The following is a 23449-nucleotide window of genomic DNA, read 5'->3' as shown; positions in this document are numbered from 1 at the left end:
CCTATATGACTGAACAGGCCTGGCCCATATGGTTTCAAAGGCTGCAAATCTTTATGGAAGCAGACTGGTTCATCTTTCTTCTGCAGAGCAGCTGGTGGATTTGAACCACCAGCTTCCTGATCAGCAGCCAAATGTTTTAACCACTGCACCACCAAAAAGACCTACATGAATGCAAGAACATATTATGCTCATGGATAATAAGACTGAGCACTGTGAAAATGTCAGTACTACCCAAAGTAAGCTATAGCTATATTGCAATCCCATTCCAGATACCATCAACATTCTTTAAGGAGACAGAAAAATCAATCACTAATTTTACATGGAAAGGAAAGAGACCTTGGATAAGCAAAGCACTATGGAAGAAGAAGAACAAAGTAGGAAGTCTCATACTTCCCAATCTCAAGATCTACTATACAGCCACAGTAGTCGAAACAGCAACAACAGTCACATAGACCAATGGAACAGAACTGAGAATCCAGAAATAGATCCATCCACCTATGGACAGTTGATCTTTGACAAAGGGCTGAAACCCATTAAATGGGGAAAAGACAGTCTCTTTAACAAATGGTGATAGCCAAACTGGATATCCATTTGTAGAAAAATCAAACAAGATCCATACCTCACACCATATACAAAAACTAATTTAAGATGGATCAACGACTGAAATATAAAGCCTAAAACTATGAAGATCAACAAAGAAAAAAATAGGTGGAAACTTAGGGGCCCTAATTTATTAAATAAGTAAACTATTAAACTTAATAAAAAATACACAAATAGCAGAAGATAAACTAGATGACTGGAACCTTCTAAATTATATTCTTATGTGCATCAAAAGACAGCTCCAAAAGAATAAAAGAGAACCTACAGACTGGGAAAAAATGTTTGGCAACGACATACCTAACAAGGGACTCATCTCTAAAATTTATAGAAAACTCCAACACCTCAATAACAAAAAGAAAATAAATCCAATTAAAAAATGGGCAGGAAATATGAACAGACACTTCACCAAAGAAGATATTCAGGTGGCCAACAAACACATGAAGAAATGCTCATGATCATTAGCCATTGTTGTTGTTGTTATGTGCCGTCGAGTTGGGCCCGACTCATAGCGACCCCTCCTTGTGTTTCTGAGGCAGTATCACTATGAAAGTAGATCGCCCAACCTTCCTTCCAAGGAGTGGCTGGTGGGTTTGAACCATCAGATTTCTGGTTAGCAGTCAAGTGCCTTAGGCACTATGCTACCCAAGCTCCTTATAAAATATTAAAAAAATAAAAAAAGAGAGAGAAAAAAAAGTTTAAATAAAAAGGTAAAGGAAGTAGACAAAGATAAAAGGTATGTTTTGTTTCATCAGGTAAGAATGGGGATCCCTTTTTCTTTCACAGAAATGTGCCTCTTGCCTCACAGACCAGTGAAATGTTAGAGGAGGTCCTCTCACCCCTGATGTGAAAGTACAACTAAGGAAACAAGGTACATGCATAAGTTCAACACAGACACAGGTACATGTGGATCAAGATCCACAAACATGCCAGGTGGAGGCAGGATGTGGAAGGAGGTTGGCTCAGGTCTTTTGTTAAAAATAGGAAGAATTTATGAAGACTATAAACCAGAACTACCCCTCCATCTCCCACCAAATCTGGAAATTGAAGCTTAACATGCAAAATAATTTGTTTAAAGTTATGCAATGACTCAGAGTTGTAGAGGCTTGATCCAAGTCTTTAGCAATCCAAACTTCTCAAATTATTGTGTCATTTAAACATACATACATACATACAACCGCAAAGCCAATTTCAACAATATCTGGGTTACATAAAAAGAATGATGTTTAAACCTATATTCTTGTAAAGAAAACCTAAATATGTCAAAATACATTATAATGAGGAGGTGGAGGTGAAAAAAGGAGAAACTTCCTCAGTCAGCCTGTGACCCCGTTAGCTATGTCCTGGAGCCTGGGCAAAAGGGAAGAGGAATGAAACATTAGGGTATTGGAGGAAAGTCCTAGAACACTTCTGTTTCTTAGTTCCTTGGGCTCCTTTCCTTGGGAGGCCCTGGTACAAGGGAAGCTCCCAGCATCAATCAGAATCCAGTGTGTCTGGGGAGTACATTACCTTCTCATTGTCAATGTGGACAACATCCTTGGCTCCAGGATCTTCCTCCCACAGTGGGGGCCCTTTTGGGTCCTTCAGAAAGGCCACCATGGACTAGGGAAAAGAAGAGAGAAGACACATTTTAGCTAGGAAAAGAGGGAAGAAGGAGAATCCCCTGCCTGGAGACTCAAGTGCCCTGGCCCAGCTCCACTAAGTGCTCAGTAAGGGGCAGCAAGTGGCATACGCTGGGGCATGGGAACTGTTTCCGTTGCTCACTGATATCACTGTTGTTGTCGTCAGATGCCATGGAGTCAATTTTCAAGTCATAGAGACCCTATGTAACAAAGTAGTGTCCTAAAAAGGCACCCTGACCACCTAGCCAGAATTTTTCAACCACATGACACTTTATGCATTTGGCCAGCTGATTCATAACTAATATGCCTCTTCATGGACAAAAAAGTGGATATTTGAGACAATTAGTTGGCTTATTCAAACCAGAGACACACCTCTGCTTCTACTTAATCAGTCTTGTCCAAATTAGAAACTTTCACATTCACACAGCCACTAAAACTCTGTCAATCCCATAATCATATCTACATGTACCCTTTGCATTATTTCATGACGTAAGTTTTTTTAAAGTGCATTAAATTCTGATTCTCCTCTGCCTGTGTGTGGAGCTCAGGCTCAGGCCTGGAAGCCCCCAGGGCAGGGTGAACATCTATAGTGCCTGCTTGTTGCTATAGATCTTTCTTGAAGGCTTTCCTCCAAGAGTTCTCTGGATAAAGAACTGACAAAGACTTTAAGGATACCAGCCTTAAAGATTTAAGGCTTAACTAGACTCAAGCAGAGATTCTCCATTCAATATTATAGCTCTAGGGGCTAGAAAGGGCTCCATTTGGTTGACTGGCTGGCTGAAATATGGGCCAAATGATGTTGAAATACCAGAACTGCCTTGGTATACAGGTAGTCCCTGACTTACAACGTATTCGAGTTATGACGAACCACACTTATGACCATCCCATTTTCTTTTTGCCCATCTTATTGTTAGTAATATGTACTACATGCAACATTGCAGCACATACTGTGCCGATGTTTTCCTCAGGTGTTCACTGCAGATGTTGAATTTTATGATTTACTGTTCAAAACACAGCCATAGAGCAGGCCATGGCCTGGTCTACAAAGAAGTTGGTATCAGTGTTGGCAGTCATAACAGACAGATAGTTCTAAACATTTGATCAGGTTAATATGATGAGTGAGATTGGTGGAAAAATTATCCATATGGCAAGAACGCTGAATGTAGAGCTTCATATTGTCAATGTGGAACAGCTCACTGATCATGAAGAGGGGGAACTGGCAGGTGAGGACTTACGGATTTTGAAGAGGAAAAAAAGCTAAAGAAGAAATAAGGAGAAAGAGGAAGGAGAGAAATCGTTAAAAAAAATTTTACAGTGAAAGCATTAGCTGGAATTTTTCTAAACGCAATCAGGGCTTCAGTTGCTTGAAAACATGGACCAAAATGCTGATCACTTTGCTAAAGTCAACTGGCAGATTCCAGAAGCAGTGAGATGTTATATATTTCAAAATATATAGAAATATAAAAAAAGGCCCATACAGGCAACTCTCACTAATTTTCTGACTAGAAATGCCACCTTCATTCCTAGGGATAATCCAGAACCTTCCACAAGTAGAATTATTACTACAACTGACAAAATGGCAATGTCATCCAACTCTTTACTATTGAAGTAAATTTTCATGATTTGTGTATTTTTTATGTATATATATTGGCATAGTGCCTAAGGCATCTACTAACCAGAAGGTTGACAGTTCAAACCTACCAGCCACCTGCGGAAGGAAGAGTGGGCAATCTAGTTCTGTAAAGATTTACTGCCTCAGAAATGCAAAGGGGTCTCTATGAGTTGGAATCAACTCAGTAGCAGTGAAGTGTTTTTTTTTGGTATGTATTAAAATATATCTGTAAGCTATGTATAATGTTTCCATCCCCTAAAAACAAAGAAAGATTGGATTTATAAAGATATTGCTGTTAAAAGGCAATAGTAATGCAAACTAAAAAAAAGATGAGGCATTCGACTCATATCAGAATCAACTTTACAAGGGAGTCGCTGGCACAGAACTCCGTCATAAGTCAGGGACTACCGGTACTATAGAGGAAGGTAACAAAGGCTTAGGGTCTGGAATGTTAGAGTGAATTTATCATGTAAGACCTGCTCACCCACCCCCGGAGTGTCCATGACTGAGGGTATTTTGTAGATGTGATTAACACCTAAAATCATTTAAGCAGGTAACCCTCCATCATGTGGGTGGGCCTCAGCTAATCAGTTAAAGGCCTAAACAGCAAACACTGGAATTTTCCTAGAGAAGGGGTTCTGCCTCAAGATTTTAACACAGAAATCCTGCTTGTATTTCCAGTCTGTTGAGCTGCCTTACAGATTTTGGACTTTCTTACCACTCAATTGTGTGAACCAATTCCTTAAAATAAATCTCCCATTCTCTATACTGTATGCACCACATATATTTACATATACGATATGTATTTACATATATAAATATGACACAATAAATAACAAACCAAACTCGTTGCCATTGAGTTGATTCTGACTCATGGTGATATAAATATATATATGGTTCTGACTGATACCGATTCTGGTAGACAATTGATTCAAACTTCCACTCCCTGGCAGAAGATCCAAATGGGGTACGGAAGAGGGCATACTCTCCCCCTCCTCCCAAGGCACTTCATGGGTCCAGGGCAAACTGGCATTCTCTTTCCTCTCAGAAAGTCACTCTTGAAATGGTGTCAAAGTCTGTGAGAATCAGGAATCAGAACAAGAACTAAAAACCAGCCAAGCCTCCATCACCCCAGGAGAGAATGCTGACCCACATGACAACATGGTGCTCTCTGTGTCACCAATTAGATCAAGCAAGATCTTATTACTGTGTACTTCTCTCAACTTTGGTCATGCTCCCAGGGCAGATGATGAAGCTGAGTGTGTTTCCGCATGTACTGGAGGGAGGTCTGAGGTGATCATTTTAGAAAGGATGTTCATACAGCCCATCTGCTGGTCACACACAGAATGGACCTGAGAGAGCTCTTGTTCTGGAACCTCTCATTTGGAAAGAGCTACTGTGGGAGAATGGTTTTCATTCAGGTAATGTCCTGTCTGTCAAAATTGGGCTGTGAAACACCTCCTGGCATGAGACAAATGCCTGTGTCTGCCAAGGGAAAAGGTAGACCTCCTTCACTCAGTCCCTTGTCAAGCTTTTACCAATGCAAAATAAGTCAAAATAGAGCTAAAAGCACCTTCCCTAAGGCCACATTCACCCACAGCTGCATGACTTTGGTCAGGCTCCAGTGACAGACGGTGAAGCTGGGTGTTTCTATGTGTGTTCAGGGAGGGAGATCCGGGTCATGTGAAAGAGATGCTTGCAGGTGCCTACTCATCTGCCATCCCAGAAATACCTGATGCAGGGAGTCCTCAATCTAGGGTTCATGAGAGAATTCTGGTTCTGTGAAACCCCACACATGCATGAAAACACTAACTTTAATTTAGGCACACGCACTCTTTCTAGGAAGAGGATCCAGTGTGCCACAGACTGTCAGTGAGTTAAGGAACTCAAAACAGGTTGACACTGCTCTGGAGGGGCTCATGCCCCCACACCTACCACATGCTGTACTGTAGCCTGCCTCAGTGACAAGAAAAAAGAAAAAAAGACATACATGGATGGATATAGGAGAAGAAATGGCCTCTTTTAATTTAAAAATTGAAATATTCATGCTAGTAACCTTTTGCTTTTCATATGGGATTTATCTTGTTCAGCTAAAGTTGTAATCAGCCCACAGGCTCTCATCAAGTCAGTCAAACTGACAACATTTTCTCTAAGAGAGCAGCATCTGGGAACCCACCCCCCACTGTCCTATTCCAGCTGCTCTGGGTGCTAGGAAATCCTGGCCTGACACCTGTACCCTGGTCTTTGGTGGGGAAGGGGGCTGTCTTCATGGCTGGGCTGCCACACATACAGCTTACAGGGCCTCAAGAGAAGGTCATCTGAGGGTCATTTGAATTTAAGCTTCTGTGCACCTCCAGTGCTCACCGCTTTACATAAAGATTTTGGTGAACAGATTTCTGACAAAGCAAAAGGTTGCTAACACAGGAACTTCTCCTCTTTCTAGTCTAGCTCTTTGGAAACATTATGGGGACTGGGGAGAGATAAGAAGCCATCATCTGTCTGGCCTCTTCAGAGGCCATGGCACAGCCCTTATGACCAGGCCCTGCCCAACCCTGCAGGATACAGCAGCAACAGCCAGAGCATGTGCCCAGCCTACCAGGGGCTCCTCCATCTCTCTGGAGACAGGGCCCCAGGGGAAACCCTGAAAGGAAAACAAATCAGTGGCCAAGGAGGCTTTGACCTCAGCTGCTCCAGCTGAAAAGACAGAAGCCCCCACCTTTCAGCCTCCAGCTGAAAAGACAGTTTCCCCTCACCTGGAGAGCTCCAGGGACTCTGCCCAGTCCCTGGTGGCCCTGAGGACTTTGGGGACCCTGGGGCTAAGGATGCCCTCTCTCTGCCATGAGCTCTCACCCACTGAAATGGAAAACCTTGATGCTGTACAGTGTCCGTCCCACTTCTCCAGCTTGCTGATGCAGAAATCACAGGAAGGATGAAGGCAAGCAGACCCCAAACACCTGGTCTTTGGAAGGAGTGGTACAAAGGCCAGGCTCGGCCTCCACCCATGCGCTCAGTGGAGAGCTCAGACCACTGGGGAAGAGATGAGCCTCCTTGCTACTTTCATGCAACAGCTTCGAACAATTGCTCCAGGATCCCAGGACAGAGTCTTCAGAGCACCTGGCTCAATATAAATGGAGCCCAGCTTCTAAAAACACAGCAGCAGCAACAAAGGAAACCAGGCCCCTATTTCCATCACTGCATAAGCACTTCCCCCATTCCACCCAACTAAATCTTGTTCCTGAGGAGCACACGTCCTCTCCAAGGTGTTCAGGGGAGATCTTAACACAGAATGAAAAAGAATGACCAACTCTAGTTTGTTTAATTTTGTCTATGTGTTTAAGTGGGTGTAGAGATGATGAGTAATCAGGCTGTCTCAATGTAAGGCTGTAGCCACTTAAAAAAGAACGAGTGTTAATGGATAAGCAGGAAATGACCTGGGAGGTAGAGGAGAGAGAGGCAGAGGGAGACAGGCAGACAGAAGGACAAGGACACTGACAGCTGCACAGACTGAAAAGAATGGAAGGAGAAGCAGATGGAAAGAGAGGGACAAAGAACCAGGAACACAGGGTCCAACCACGTCAAAGCAGCTAGAGTTAGGGAAAATAAGTTCAGCACAAGTTGGGACCAGACGAAATATGATGGCCCAGCCAAGGCAGAGGAGTGCTGCTGTGACCAGAAGGAGAATGCAGATGCTGGAGGAGGAGAGTCGAAAGGCAGCAGCAGAACATGGGGCTGGGGCAGCTGCTTTCTGACAACCGGGAAGCACCTGCAGTTACAGAGCTCTGTGTGCATTGTTCATTTATGCTTTCCCATCTACTCCTGCACTGGATGTGTAGTAGGGAACATCTTAGAGACCTCTGCATCCATATAGAATAAGCTGCATCAGCCCAAAAGTGCCAGCCTGCCCATGTCCTGTACCCTGTACTAACCTGAAAGCATAAAGGCCCCTCCAGGCCTGTGGGCAGCCATTGCGGACACTACATAGAGATAGGGGAAGGACCTTGAAGGCAGAGCAAAAGGAGAGAACCAGGCCTTTGAAAGGGAGATATGTTGACGTCCCTTGTCACATTGGACAACGACTGATAAATTCACAAACTTATTCTACAAAGTTGGTCATCCATGTTCGATTAAGAGTTAAATTTTTTCCAGATACTTTGCTGACATATGCTCAAGAGATAAGCATCCCTTCAGGTCATTTGGAAGAGCTATTAGTGCAATGTGCCCTTCCCTTCTCTCAGAGAGAACCTGCCAAACTTCTAGCATCCATTCATACTCCACCTCTTCTGAGAACAAGGGAAGCAAATTTACCTTAAATGTCACAGCTCGGTTATATTCCGTATGAAATGCACCATCCCTGTCAAATGAGGAGAGAAAGGTGTTAGCTTTAAGAATGATTGTGAAGATACATACTTTTAGTTTCCTGCAGCATCTTAATAAGATTGAGCTATCGAACAGAAGAGAAAAAACAGATTCTGAAATAAAATTAATCTAACTAAAAATCGCTGTTTGCTGAGAATACCAAATGGAAGCTTTCAGCACTTACTTGGAAATTGGAAGTACACACGTGCACTTACTGGTAATGGAGTAATTCGACCTTTTGGTCCTTTGGGCTCAGGTCAACTTTCATCTTCTTGCACAATTTTCTACTCTCTGCATCACTGAAAGACAGAAATGTCAGGAAGCATTTGTTACCTGAAGTCCCCACAAAGGTGTTGACAGAGCAAAATCTGCCTGGGGCCTAAGAAATAAACCAGGTATTCTCACTAACAAGTGAGGACCTTAATAAATGGGCTCTCAGAGATCTGGAGGAAGACTAACCAACAGGATATGGGCTGATCACAAAAGACAGGGACAGGCAGACAAGAGAAGACGCACCACTACATATAAGGAGCACAAAGGCAGACCAGGACAAAGGAAGTGCCCCAGAAGCTTAGTGGGTCGGCAGCCCCTTCTAATAAGAAAAAATGAACCCAGAGTGTAGACTAGCACTACTTCCCAACCCTGGCTGCTCATCAGAATCACCTGGGAAAGTTTATATATATATATATATATATATATATGAAATATTGATTTCCTAGCCCTCCCGGATCATTACTTCAGAATCTCTGTGGGGATAGGGCCCACACAAGTCTGTTGTTTCTAAAGCTCTAATGCATGCAAAGGAGCTCTGATGGTGCAGTGGTTAGCACATTCGGCTTTACATAAAGATTTTGGTGAACCAAAAGGTCAGCAGTTTGAACCCACCAGCTGCTCTGCCAAGACAAGGCTGTCTGCTTCTGTAAAGATTTACTGTCTTGGAAACCCTATGGGGCTGTTCTGTGTCCTACAGGGTCACAATCAGCTGAAATAGCCTTGATGGCAGTGAGTTTTTAATTGTACACAATATGTCATTTGACCAGGATAAGAAGGTAATGTTCTACGATGCTGAAGAAGTTATGAAACCTGACCAGGTACTGATGAAAGTCAAAAAGAGAAAAGGGGAAAACTACAAGGTACTGAGTGCTTCCTTTGGTTTCTGGAATATTAACCAATTGCAGCTGAGTCAATTCCAACTCACGGTGACCCATGTATGTCACAGAACTGTGCTCCCCAGGATTTTCAGTGGCTAATTTTCCATCCATTGAGTTGATTCCAACTCATAGTGACCCCATAGGGTTTCCAAGCGTGTAAATCTTTATGGATGCAAACTGCCTCATCTTTGCAGAGCGGATGGTGGGTTTGAATCACTGTTTGGTTAGCAGCCAAATGCCTTAAGTGCAACACCACCATAGATCCTTTGTTAGATGAGTGGTTCTCAAAATGTGGTCTTTGGACCAGCTACATTAGCATCATCCAGGAACCGGTTAGAAACGCAAATTCTCAGTCCCACCCCAGACCTACTGGATCAAGACTACTGTGGGGAGGCCAAGCAATCGTGTCTTCACAGTTCTTACCAGGGACAACCACTACATTAGATCACCATCCTGTACCCAATCTTCCTCCTCTCTCTACCTGCAGAGACAGGTTCTCATCGAGGTTTGGCTTCTGCAGCAGCCCTTCAGAGACTAAACCTGCTCTCAGTGTCCCAGGACCCTGCTGCACACCATCAAGTCTGTTTAACAGGCGATAACAGGCAGCCAGCCACTCCACACATGTAGAGCCCTGCTCAACACTATATGGCCAGCTCCTTGATCAAAACAGACTCAGTGAATGAGTCTTGGCCATCCAACTCCCACTGGTTACGAATGACTACACAAAAGCAGTCTCCTGAGAAATCTGTGTTTGCCAGCTACAACAGCCACCTGAGAGAACATACCTTCATCTCCCACCTGCTTACATACCTTACGACCATCTAACATCCATCAGCTTCACACAGCTGTGTACCAGCCCCAGAACAGATGGCTTAATTAAACCATTCAGATCCATTCTAAAAGCAGTATTTATGGATGGACAATCAAAACAGAGGGACCTCATTTTAAATACAAACATACAATTTGCAATTGAAGACCCCAGTCTGGCTGGAGAGGAGAGAGTGAAGTCAGAGAGGGATAGCTTCGGGCATTCCAAGAGCCATCACCCTGCCCCCACCTCAACCCTTGCCCAGGGCTTCCCCACTATTTTGTCCCAGCTGTCTTCATCATCTCTGCAGCCACTGCCTGACGCCTGGCAAACACTGGGGATTCAAGAAATGTGTGGTGACTTGAGAGGGAACCAGTTAATGAACGCCACGTCTTCCCCCAAGGTGGTGAGGGCATTTTAAGACAGAGAGACTCCAGACAGTACAGGGATAAGCTGAGGGTGGGGAATAGAACCAGAGGGCAGACAACATACATCAAAAGGTAGCCCAGGGATTCTGGAAACTTTCTCACCCTTAAAGCCATCAGTATGCCACACATGCTTCTACTGACAGCATCCCACAAGGCCTGGGTGGTGAAGCCATGCTCACAGGCGGTGGGTTTGTTTGGAACCAGCTGCATCTGAGGCACCCCTTCCCTGCCTGAGGGCTCAACTCCGATGTTTACAACCCATCATTTGGCTTTTCCTGTCCCACTTTGCTCTGCTGTGCCTGAGTCTTTCTACCTTCCACTCAACTGCAACAAATAGTAATGGGCAGGAACCAAGTCTGTGATGCCACATGCTGCCCTCGCCCCATCCTGGCACCCAGTAGGGGTGTTCTAAGGCTCTGTTCTGATTCCTGGCTCATGACAGAGTCTGCCATGGCCTCAGAGACCCTGCTAGGCCCTCACCCTATGCCAGCTCTCTTCCTTCAAGCCTGGCTTGGAGCCTTTTCCTGTGACTTCCACAAAAGCAGAGGAAGGAGTGACAGACTCAGAGTCTTCCAGACCCCAATCCCTGCTCACTCTCCCAGAATCCACTCCATGGGACAGTCACCCTGCTGCAACCTTAAGTCCCCCTGAATGCAGGCCAGGTCCAAGAGCAATGCCCTGCACCAATCAACCTGGCCAAGTGGAGGTCAGGTTATAGAGAGATTCTCCTGTGGGCTCCATGGTCCAACCTAGCCTGCAGCCCATGGCCCTCACTGGAGGACAGCTTAACAGCCAGATGAAAAAATATCTTCCAGATGCGGCTCTGTCATTAGCCAGCCCTGTGGCTTTGGGTGGGGCCCTTGCTTCCCCAAGTTACAAAATGCAGGAGTTGTCCAAATGCGCTGAATGGAGCTTTCTGATCACTCTATAGGGACTTCCAGGCAGGCCACTTTCTATCCTGACAGATGAACCACACAGAGACTCAAAAATCTCTGAACCTCTGTCATCTCTCTCCTAACCTCCCAACTGGACCCTCATGCAGCCACAGTCAGCATTTCAGCATTTTTATGCCCACGATAAAATTGTAAATGATAGTCAGCCTGTTCTAAGTGGGGCAGAAAGAAGGCTACACTGAAAACCAGGAGGCATGGCACCCTGCCTTAGTTACTAATTCTGTGACCTTGGTAAAACCCCAGCCCTCCCAGTTTCCCCATCAGCGAAAGAAGGAGATATATACTCTTTCTCCCTACTGCCAGGTCTGCCAGGAGACCAAGCAGATGGTCCTGCGATCCTCTAGGGGTGGGTGAGGCACGGAAAGGTAGGAAATGCCTCGCTTCAGAGACATGAAGAACGTGAGGAACAAGGTGTATGTAAGCAAGAAATATAGGTGCTCAGTGCCAAGTACCTTGGATACATAAAAGAATGTAGCTGGAGGGTACAGGCTGGAGACAATTAGAGATTGGTCTTGGAATAGCTGAGCCTTGGACTTGGCCAGGATCCTGATGCTCACGCAGCACTGTCTGATGTAGGCACTCTCTACAACAGGGATCCTCCCTAATTGGGCGGCTCTCCTTGGGACCTACCTCAAGAAGGTACATAATAAAGTATGAATTATGCAGTGTAGAGTATAAGGCCAATAGGAAAGGGAGAGAAGAATGTGCTTCCTCTTCCTCCGACAAGGAAGGTATCTGCTTTGCACCTGCTTTCCCAGCTCAGCAATTCTAAGGTCCTGCTCCTCAGCTGGGGACGTGCAACCCCAGCAGGTGCACAACAACATACCAGAAGGTATCAGAAGCCACAGGATAAACACACAACTTCTTCTGGGAGTCTATCTTATCCCACAAGTAATGCTGAACATGTTTCCATTGAGGTGTGCAGTAAGGGACTATTAATAAAGGCACAAATGCAAATTCAAATAATTTTTAGAAAAAAAAAATAATAAGACTTATAAGTGTGTTATGCTTGCCCTGGTAGGCTCCGAATCTTGGATCTAGGAAGCCAGTACTTCTCTAGAAGAAATAAAGCAGATGGGTGAAAGAGAGCAGGGAAATAAGAAATTGTGGACAGGTAAAGAATTGAACTCCTCAGGAAAAGAAAGCAGTGAACACCTAATAGGAGGATCTTGTCCACAGTGAGAACGAGCCTCTGAAATCAGCACACCAGGCACAGTTCAAGCCTACTGGCTCCGGCTCAACTTCCCAGACAGCAACAGGCAACACCCCATGCCAAGGCCAAGCCAGGCTGGCAGGGCGTGAGGGGAACACCAATTCCCTTCACACACAGCCCACTTAGCCACCAGACAGCCACCACCAGCCAAAGTGAGCGTGGCTGCTGAGGTCTGAGCCAGGAGGTGGAGTGAGGGGAAAAGAGGGCTGACAAATCCTTGGACAGGAGCCAGACACCCTACAGACATTTCACAGCAACAAATGATAGGGCCTGGGACCAGGGAGAAACAGCAGAGAGGGGTGTGTGTGTGGGTGGGTGGGTGTGGTATGCATACGCGTGCCTACAGACATGCACACCGGGGCAAGGAGGAGAGTCAGAAAAATGAAAATGGAAGATAAAAAAAAATAAAGCCATATAAACAGAAAGAAAAGAGGCCAGAAGAGCGGGTGAAGCAGGGACCCAGAGAAGAGAAGAGGCAACAGAAACTTAGGAGGGTGAGAGGAAAAAGGGTGATAAAGGAGAGAACCTCAGAAGGAAGGAGGGCAGAGCCATAAAAAGTAGACATCCAGAATGGGGGAGAGACACGTACAAAAAAGACACGCACACCCACCTGGAGACTGGAAGAAACACCCCCACCACAAATTCACACATCCCAAACCTGGCAACTTCCAGCATTTTCTGAACCAGGCTTTTTAGGGCTAAGAGTAGCTTGGAAGATTCGACTTCAAATTTCACAGAAGACCTAAACAGTGATGTGCCAAAGATCCTACAGCTGCTTGATGTCAGAACCTGGACTCAAAACCAGGCCACCTGTCCTATGGTCCTACAAATCCCACTGCACCCCATACTTCTCTGAGGTACAGAGCTCCATATGCTGGGGCTCACTCCCATACCCAAAACCTTCTTTAGGGGCATTCTTATAACAACCAAGGAATTCTCATCCAATAAAAGTGTACTTAATGAACAAATGCACATCTCTCTCCTTTCAATCTCTTCTTGGAGTACCCTGAACAATCTCAGAGGTGAAATAATAAAAGTGAAGTGGTATCTCACATTTCAAAGGGTTTTTTATTCTAGAAAGAACTTTCATTTACCTGATCCTCACCACAGCCCTGGAAAGAAGGTGGGATATGTATTATTGCCCCATTTTATAGATGAGAAAACAAACTCAGGTTAACAAACTTGTCCAAGGTCACAGGGCTAGTTAGTAGCAGAGATGACCCTTCAACTCAGCCTCCTCCAAAGTCCAAGGCATCTTCCCTTATTTCACAGCACCTCCAAAGACCTCAATACCACAGCATCCTCTTCTCTCACTCCAGATGTGCCCTGTTCTCTTCACCTGCGCTTTGAAGGGGAAAAGCAGAGTGGTCCATCTACTCTGGACCTTCCTATCATCCCCATTCCCAACTCTTGACGACCTCATTCCAGTCTCCAATCTTTGGCTGGCTGGGCAGGAAGCAGAGCTGAAAAGGACAAGAGACAGGGAGACTTGGCAGGGTCCGTTCCAGGGGAGGCGAGCTCTGCTGACCATCTGCTACTTCACAGCAGCCAGAATAAAAGAAAGCAAGCTCGGCCCCACTCCACCTACTCACTCCACTGAAGACGGTGACAGACAGCGTTCCAAGAGCAATTCTACCCATCCCTGGGCACATCTCATTCACAGACTCATAAACACAGACACATTTAAGACCATAACAAGAGCTGTCATCACAGAACCCTGTGGAATGAGTGCTGGAGGTTCCCATAAAGATTTACAAGACAAGTTTCAAAGGCCAGAAGCAGACATGGATGAGCAGGAAGGCAGATCCCCGCTCATTCCCTGGGGGTCTCCTTGTCTAACAATACTCCACAAGAACTGTCACCTAGGGTGGCTCGCATGGACCAGAGCCCTGAGTTCTGTTCCTTGGGCTCTTCTGAAGATTTAGCTGCACGCTGCTTCTAATTTTAAACTCAGACCTACATATCCCTGGCTTCTAGTATAATCCATTAGAGCTCTATAATCCATCTACTTACCTAATTTAAAGGCCATTTATACTCTCAGTTTATACTACCTCTTGGAGGGATAAATTCAATAAGGAGTGGCAACTTCGCGGAACAGTTCAAAATTTGTCTTACAGTTATCTTTTCTAAGCTCTAAAAACCAAAATCAAACTCACTGCTATCAAGTCGATTCTGACTCATAGCAACCCCCACAGGGTTTCCAAAGCTGTAAATCTTTACAGAAGCAGACTGCCTCATCTTTCTTCCAGAGTGACTTTGGGTTTGAACCACTGACCTTCTAGATAGCAGCCAAATGCCTTAACCACGGCACCACCAGAGTTCCTTTAAGTGCTAAGGTGCACCTAAATTATAGTTTGAGCACATCAAAATTCATAGGATTTACCCCACTGGTGTTTGTCTTTGACTATAGCCATCATTTCTCCAAACTTTAGTTCTGAATTCTAATCTTTTTACTCCGTCTTCATTCACTAACCCCTAAAGACCAAAAACAAAACTAAGAACCATTGCTGTTGGGTTGATTCCAACTCATGGTAACTCCATGTGCTGCAGAGTAGAACCACTCCATAAAGTTCTCTTGGCTATAAACTTTATGGAAGCAGATTGCCAGGCCTTTCTCCTGTAGCTTCATTTGATTTAGCCATCCCACTCTGGGTATCTTCCAGTCCATCCAAGGAAACAGCAGGACAGAATCCCCCAGCCCAGGGTGGGCCGTGCTCGCTCAGGGGAGAACTTTCATCTCCACACCTACCACCCCAGCTGCCCATAAGCAGTGCTTGGAGGACCTGTACTCAGGGAGACACCTACAGGAAAGGCCAAGTACACTTTAGAAAAGTGGTACTCTGAGATCTTTTCCCAATTTTGAACTTCACCTCCTCTGGCAGATTAAGTGACTCTCACTCTATACCTATAACCTCTTATTTGAAGTATTTTTCACTCGGCATTGTAAACCACCTGATCTTCTGTCTGCCTCTTCCTTGTACACCAAGCTCCTTGAGGACACTGTTATTCATCTTTGCCATCTTTGTATCTTCAAAGCATATAATAATTGCTTAGGAAATGTTTGCTGAATGGATCCATTTAGTTAATGAAGCAATTATATCAAAGTTCCTCTGCCCATTTCTGCCCACCTATCTGGTGGCATATTGCCTCAGGCATTTGACTGCTAACCAGAAGGTTGGCAGTTCAAACCCATCAGCCACTCCTCAGAAGGAAAACTGGGCAATTTATTTCCATAGAGATACCACCTCAGAAAGCCAAAAAGAGGTCACTATGAGTCAGACCAACTCAAAGGTAGTGAGTCTGGCTTTTTTTTTTTTTAAATAAACTTCATAAGAACATCCTATGATAAGATTCTATCAGCTTAGTAGAAGCTCCATCTTCAGAGATGGAGATTTCAAAGTGTTTTGTCTCCTCTAATAGCCTCAGTCACACAGAGCACTCCAATATAATTTGGGAGACAAAAACAAATATGGGAGACAAGAACACTTTCAGACCAACTGTAAGCTAGTATTGACCAACAGCCGATACCTCACTGTCTATGAGAAGTCTTTTCCTTTCCTTCAAGTTCATTTTTGAATGAATCTGGAAGTGTGAAGACAAATATACAAACACAAACACACACATATACACCCTGTAGCTTATAAGCTATAAGCTATACATTCTGTTTGGCTAAGACTTCCCCTCATTCGGTGCTCTGTCAGAATACTAATCTCCTTCAGTCCTCTCCAACTATAGGAAGGACAAGCTTGAGCCCAACAACCTAAAAAATCAGCTGTGAAAATTGCAACACAACCATGTAGAATTGAACATGAATAGAGAGGGTATAACACTGGAGTGGAGCCCACAGAGGCTCATTTAACCCACAGGGTAGCAGTAGGGCTTGCTACCTGGGCAAGAACAGCTACATTAAAGTTAAAAGAATTTTATGGGCCATCCAGAAAACGATCTGCACTCTTCCCAGACATATCCCCTCTGTCCCCCATGCTAAGAGGACAAGAGTGCTACCCTGCCTATTCACTTCTCTCTTCCTTTCTCAAACTCATGTTCCTGGAAAACCCTAAGTCAAGGTGATAGGTGAACACAGTGGTTCTGAAAACACCTCCTGTCCATAGAATTAAGGCATTCCTAGGTCAGAAGGGCATATAAATGCTAGTATCCACCCAATAAAACACAGTGTGTTGCACACATACAGTTGCTGCTTAATAAATATTCAAATAATAAATCTGTTGTTGTTGTTGTTATGTGCCGTCAAGTCGGACCCAACTCATAGCGACCCCTCCTTGGGTTTCCAAGGCAGTATCACTACAGAAGTAGATTGCCCAACCTTCCTTCTGAGGAGTGGCTGGTGGGTTTGAACCACCAGCCTTCTGGTTAGCAGTCAAGTGCCTTAGCCACTATGCTACCAGAGCTCCCCTACCTTTTATATATGTTCATTCATTATCTATGTGTCTTTTCTGTGTTTATCTAAGCCAAATTGGGGACCAATTATACGACAAGAACTGTGCATATTTGTGTAAGTATACATACCTCTCCTTATATTTCTCAGTACACAGAAAGAGGTGAAAATTATTCTTAAAGGCTGAAAGGAAAGGGGAACTGAGTATACCCTGGACTCAAACTTCCAAACTCAAGAAAATCAGAGGAACACCATCAGGAATGTCCTTTCTCACCCTAAAAAGTAATCCTCCTTCCTGTGGACTCGCTTCTGCTACCTGAACACTGAGGAGGCAGCCTCTGGGAGGAGGGTGGAGAAGGAGCCATAGCATCAGGACAGGTGGAGTGGTGTGGTGAGGACACAGGTCAGAGGAGAAAGGGGAAAGGACACCATGGAGGCTAAGCTACCTGACCAGGACTGACATATCCAATGAAGCCACCTCGGAAGCCAAAATAGTAAGTCACACCAACCAGCCCATTCTACTACCTCTACACAGCAGGCAGCAGGGGCAACTAGCAATAATGACCTGAAGTGGGTGTGTGTGTGGGGGGGGGGGGTAAAGCCATGGTTCTTGCTTAAGACCCACCACAAGCCCACAGGTTGACCCTGAAAAATTACCTTACCTCTCTAGGCATCAAGCCCCCTCTATAAAACAGGGAGGGGTATCTCCACCATCCCACTCCCACCAGGAAGACAGACTAAACTGACACAAGACAACATAGTGAAAAGTGAAAGTACTATGAAGAAAGGAAGAAAAGGAACAGCTGGGAAGACAGGGAGAATCAGAGCCTCCTCCTCCTCCATTCCAGAGGTGAGCTAGCAAGACTGTTGTGGGATCATTCTGAAGCAATCTCTCCTCTCCCCTAGAATTTTAATTTGGGGACAATTTCCTGCCCCATCTACCAAAGCCCCCAAACACCTCCCTGTCCCACCAGCCACCGCATCCCCAGGACATACCCACAGTCTACCCAGCAGATGGTGCCTTGTCCTTTCACTGCCTGGGCCACAGTGGACAATAACCTGAGATGATTTTCAGCTGCTGCTTCTGGAAAAAAAAAGGAAAAATTAAACATATACCCCCAAGGGCACCCAGGACCACCTCTACTTTCTTCTCTCAGGTACAAAAGATGGGAGACCAATCCTCGAGAATAAGGCGGGGTGGGTGAAGAAATTCTGGGCACCATTTAAGGTACCTGCCCCTGTGCTGTGTCCACATGCACAACAATGTCAGGGCATATGTCTGCAAGACTTGCCAGGCTCATCCCAGCACAACGTCCCCGACTCACCTTCCTTTAAGCCACACCTCAAGCCTTACTCTTCCAAGAATCTCTGAACTCCCAGGAGAATCTCTGACTCATTATTTTTCTGGGACATACTCTGAAAATCCTATAACCAAACAATTACAATTCTATAACTAACCAGGAAAAAATCCTGGTCATTCATCCTGACTCCCCACCTGGGAGCTAACGAGGGCAGGGACCAGATCCCTCTGTTACCAGTGTACCACATGCTGATCTAGGAGCTTGGTTCAACCTTAGTAATTAAATGAGGTTTACAATGACACTAGTGTCATGGACCAATGCCAAGGGTGTCCAGTGTACTTTTCACAGCCCACTTCTCAGGAAGCCACAGGGGGATGCACTAGCCCGGGCAGTACCTCTGGAGGTCACAGCAGGAATGTGGACTATGCCTTGGGGCAGGATGATGTGAACACAAGAAAGGAGGAGTCTGTCATATATCCAGCAGTCTAGACATGGCACTTTGATACCACTGTAGAAAGAAAGGTTCTTGGGAAAAGAGCCCCTGTGGCTAGGATTTAAACACTGGCAGCCTGCTCCAATCCCCTTGCAGAGTGGCTGTGGTGGGTGTTTGATACCTGCACCCAGCAAGCTCCAGGTCACTGCAATACCCAGGAGCTTGCCTGTAAGGCCTGCCAGCCACACACTTGGGAAGAGCCATCTGCTGCCCTCACCCACCAAAAAGCCCTATGACATATTCCACAGCCAAACAGAAATGTTTTCTGAATTATTTGCCACCATGGATCTCCTCTTCCAGTGTGGATAATGGATTGTTTGTGAACACAAAGCACGCTGAGCCTCTCACAGAAGCACACAAAAAGCATCGTCCAAGAGGCATGCATGGAGTCTCTGGAAGAGGCACTCCCAAGAAACCACCACCCAGGCAACCAGAGCAGGGGGAGCAGCTGAGGTGGGAAAGGCCACAGTCCCGCTGCTCATGCTGGGCTCTGGGGAGGCAGGGGAGAGGAGACACAAAAAGTAGAACAATATAAAGGCCTTTCCTCTTGCCCCACCTGATGGCAACAGAAAGGGAGGCACTGCTTGGAAGGATGCGTGGAAAGGAAGAAAATCCAGTGCTCACAAAACCCACTGGAGGTCACAGATCTCATGCAGCAGGCATGGGCAAGGAGGCAGGAGGGTATGATCATCACCCATGCTCACTACGTAGCAACCCAAGGCAGGAAGGAGAATGGGAGGCACTGGGAGCTCCAGGTCTCCACTAAACAAGACCATGACTGGGCAAGGGGAGAAGAGAGAGCAGACTTCCAGGCCCTACTTCCTGCTAGGGGCCATTTCCTACCCTGCAACCAGTTGCCATAAAGTCGATTCCAACTTACAGTAGCCCCATGTGTGTCAGGAGAACTATGCTACACAGGGTTTACATTATTGACTTTTTTTTTTTTTTTTACATTGTTGACTTTTCAGAAGTAGATCATCAGGCCTTTCTTCCGAGGCACCTCTGGGTGGACTTGAACCTCCAACCTTTAGGTTACCAGCTGAGTAAACTTAACTACCAGCCACTCCTCGGAAGGAAGATGTGGCAATCTACTTCCATAGTGATATTGCCTCGGAAACCCAAGGAGGGGCTGCTATGAGTCAGGTTCAACTCGACGGCACATAACAACAACAACAACAAACTTAACTACATAAATGGAGTATACTAACTGTTTACACCACCCAGTTCCTACACAGGTATCAAATAAAATCCCCATCTTCCCACTCTTTAACTTATCATAATGCTTTTCTGGCCTCAGAACCTGTCTATCACTGCAGAAGTAATACACTTCTTCCTATCATAGATCTGTCCCTAGCTCTCCATTGCAGGACACAAACAGAGATGGCACAGGAGGCTCTAACTAGCTCTACCTAGCTCTACCATTTATTGGCTGGTGGACCTCAAATGAACCAGTTATTCTCTCTGAGCTTCCATCCCCTCATTTAGAAACTGGGTGATATTTAACCTCTTACCACCTACCGCATGGCAACTGAGTAAATGAGACTGTGTCCTAAGAGTCCTGTGTCAAGTCCTTATAAGATGATGAGCTTCTACAACAGGGCCTTCCCCCGAGAAGGAACTGGGTGTCTTTCCATACTGACAACTACTCCAGTTCCAGGAGCATCCAAGGGGGCAAGCCATGTTACTCATTACCCTATACCCCAGAACTCAGGAGGAACTCTGCTTCTCACTTGCCTTGGTTTCCCCATTCCAGACAGCAGAGAAGTGTGAGGCACATGCTGGGCTCCCAACAACAAACTCAGTGAGTATGTGCCAAGCCCTCGGGAGGGGAGGGAGCAGCAAGTGATGACCAAAGCAGCTATATGCCAGGGATGCCAAAGGATGCGGCTTCAGGAGGGACACACGTCCAAAACATCCATCAGAGCAAGTGCCAATGAGTGTCGAGGACAAGCTGCCAGGCAGAGCTGTGCCCGGAACTGGCCCCGCCACTGGCTGCTGCTTCTCCAGGGGCACCAAAAACTTGGCATCGTCAGGAGCAGTGAAAAACACTCAATTCTGGAACACCAGCAACCGAGTCAGACATTTACTCTTCCCCAAAATCACTGCCAAGAGCTGAGCAAACCTCTCTTTATCCACTACGTCCTCGCCACCCTCAAGGTCAGAAGACAAGAAGGCCATTGCTTCCCTCCTCAGTAAAGCTGCCATTCCCTGAGCTTGGGGCCTACTCAAGTTCAAGCTAATGTCTGACCCCAGAGAGGGCAGGTGGGGGCTGGGCAGGGTTGCCAGCCTGGGTGAGTACCCCTAAGCCTGGGATTAAGTCAACTGGCAAAAGGCTGGTCAACTCAGTTAATCAGTAACCTTAGCTCTGTGCTGGGTACTGCAGGGCAGGCAGAGAGGAAGGGAGGCATGAAGGTTCTCCCTCCAGGGAGACGAGAATAGCCATCCTTGGTGCCCACCCCTGGGTCCTCTGGCTTCTTTTACACACAGCCCCTCCCTCATTAGTATAGTCAGGCTAGAGACCAGAAGCACTGGTAAAAAGGAAATGGAACAACCTCTCAGAGATCCAAAAGTGGCAAAACTACTGTCCCATGTGCCTCTGCCCTTTTTTTCTGAGGTGAGCTGACTCCACATTACTTGGCTGCTCCTCAGTGGTGATGGGTCCTAAAGTCTCTTGTGTCCCACCTGTGTCCCCCCCTCCCTCACCTCCTCCCTACTCCCTCCTCTGCCTGGCAATCCCACACCAGCAGGGGCCCTCACCTGATTTGGAGTAAAGCACCAGTACATTATTCCGGGTCCTGAGAAGTTTTTTCAAGTCCTTGTGGTCAGAGATTCTCTCGATGAGCGGGGAGAACTTTGCGGAGGACAGCCATGTTGGCAGGACCACCTGGAGATCAAAGAGCCAAGGACCATAAGTCCCAGATCCTGGCCAAGCCTGAGGAAGAACTAATGCCAACAGATGTACTCTCTGGAGCACAGTTTACTTCAGAACAACAATGGCAAGCCAACATAACTCATAACACTACACCTACCTTCTCACCTCATTCCCTCTCCAAGTCATCTCCTCCAGGGACACTTCCTTCAATAAAACCAAACCCCTTGTGTCAGTCAATTCCGACCCATGATGATCCCATGTGTTATAGAGCAGGACGGTTCCACATGGTTTTCCTGTCCGTAACCTCCACAGAAGCACATTGCCAGGCCTTTTTCTGCAGTGTCGCTGGGTAGGTTCAAACCACTAACCTTTAGGTTAGAGGTTGAGTGCAAATCGTTGTGCCACCCAGGACCTTTCTGGATATTTCCTAGCCTGTTCCTGATCTCTAACTTACTCTTTCTCTTCATGCACTTTTATAATGTTCCGTGGACTGAACTCGTATAGAACATGCTGCTTAGACTCACTCAGTCAGCTTCCTGGGAGGTCAATCAATGTCTGTATTCTACACTTAACCCAACTGCCATACACGGAGCAATGACAAAATGCCATCCCACCTAGAAGCAGGAAAGCCACAAAGAAGTAAGATCACCCTTTAATGTTTTCAGCTTTTACCATTCAGCCAAATGATCTCCGGGGGTGACTCAACAAGAGGTGAGCCAATTCTCACCACAGAACCTTCAAAAACTGTAGGGATTGGAGGCACCAGGCACCTCAGTAGGCAGGACAATGAGTAAGCCTGAAAGCAGGGGAGTGGTTAAAAGTCTGAATAAGGAGCAGTCACATAGCAGATCCTTTCTCCCAGCCCAGGCTGCTAGGCAACAACCCTTTGGCCCACCAGGCAGAGCTGGAGGGCTACTACAGGGAGAGACTGCATAAGAAAAGCTCTGCTGGTTAGACACCAGGCAGAGGGTGGGAGTGTTGCCCTTACAGAAAACTGGAGGATTAAGGGAATGTCTACAAACTACACAGTGAGATCACCCATGCCCTCCAGCCTTTACCTCTCTAGCAGCTCCCTTTACTTTTCTATAATGCTGCCTTCCAGTTTTATTCCCCCAGGAGGGAGATTAGAGAATTCTTCTGGGAATGAGAGTAAAGGTGGGGGGTGGGGAAAGGGAGATGAAAGAGCACAATAATAATGCAATATACCAAAAGACAGTGATTTGAAGATCCTCCTATGAAACAGGGAGCTCTGGTGGCATAATGCCTAAGGCACTTGACTGCTAACCAGAAGGCTGGTGGTTCAAACCTACCAGCCACTCCTTGGAAGGAAGTTTGGGCAATCTACTTCGGTAGTGACACCACCTCAGAAACCCAAGGAGGGGTCGCTATGAGTCAGTTTCTACTCAAAAGGCACTGTGAGGTTCTCTCAGTAGAAAAGTACTACCCTCCACCCCTCCCCACACTCAGTCTCCAATACATGTGTTAGTGCCTTGCACAGACAGAACCAAGGTTCAACAGATATCTGAGTGAAGCCCTCAATACAAAGTCAGAGACCTAAATAAAAAACCAGAAAGATAAAACCTAAAAGAAAATAAAGAGAACAGAAGAAACTGACAATAACTATAATTATTATTCTCAAACAAATAA

The 23449-nt window shown here is 45.8% G+C and overlaps 1 protein-coding gene across 1 annotated transcript in view; it reads right to left on the bottom strand.

Annotated features, from left to right (window-relative positions):
* Window positions 1-21808, bottom strand: part of PDIA5 (protein disulfide isomerase family A member 5) — a 106531-nt gene extending 84723 nt beyond the window's left edge. The window contains exons 1-5 of the mRNA XM_007943913.2: window positions 21688-21808; window positions 18133-18220; window positions 8403-8486; window positions 8137-8182; window positions 2107-2199 (exon numbers count right to left, since the gene is read on the bottom strand). Of these exons, the coding sequence (XP_007942104.2) occupies window positions 2107-2199; window positions 8137-8182; window positions 8403-8455 (192 nt within the window). The 5' untranslated portion in view covers window positions 8456-8486; window positions 18133-18220; window positions 21688-21808. The remainder of the gene's footprint in view (window positions 1-2106; window positions 2200-8136; window positions 8183-8402; window positions 8487-18132; window positions 18221-21687) is intronic.
* Between the last annotated feature and the right edge of the window lie 1641 nt (window positions 21809-23449).

This window comes from Orycteropus afer, unplaced genomic scaffold, assembly GCF_000298275.1.
Source record: "Orycteropus afer afer isolate SDZICR_OR568_19922 unplaced genomic scaffold, OryAfe1.0 scaffold00114, whole genome shotgun sequence".
In the NCBI taxonomy this organism is placed as follows: Eukaryota; Metazoa; Chordata; class Mammalia; order Tubulidentata; family Orycteropodidae; genus Orycteropus; species Orycteropus afer.
Note: the sequence above shows the minus strand (reverse complement) of the source record. Positions and strands in the feature narration are given on the sequence as shown.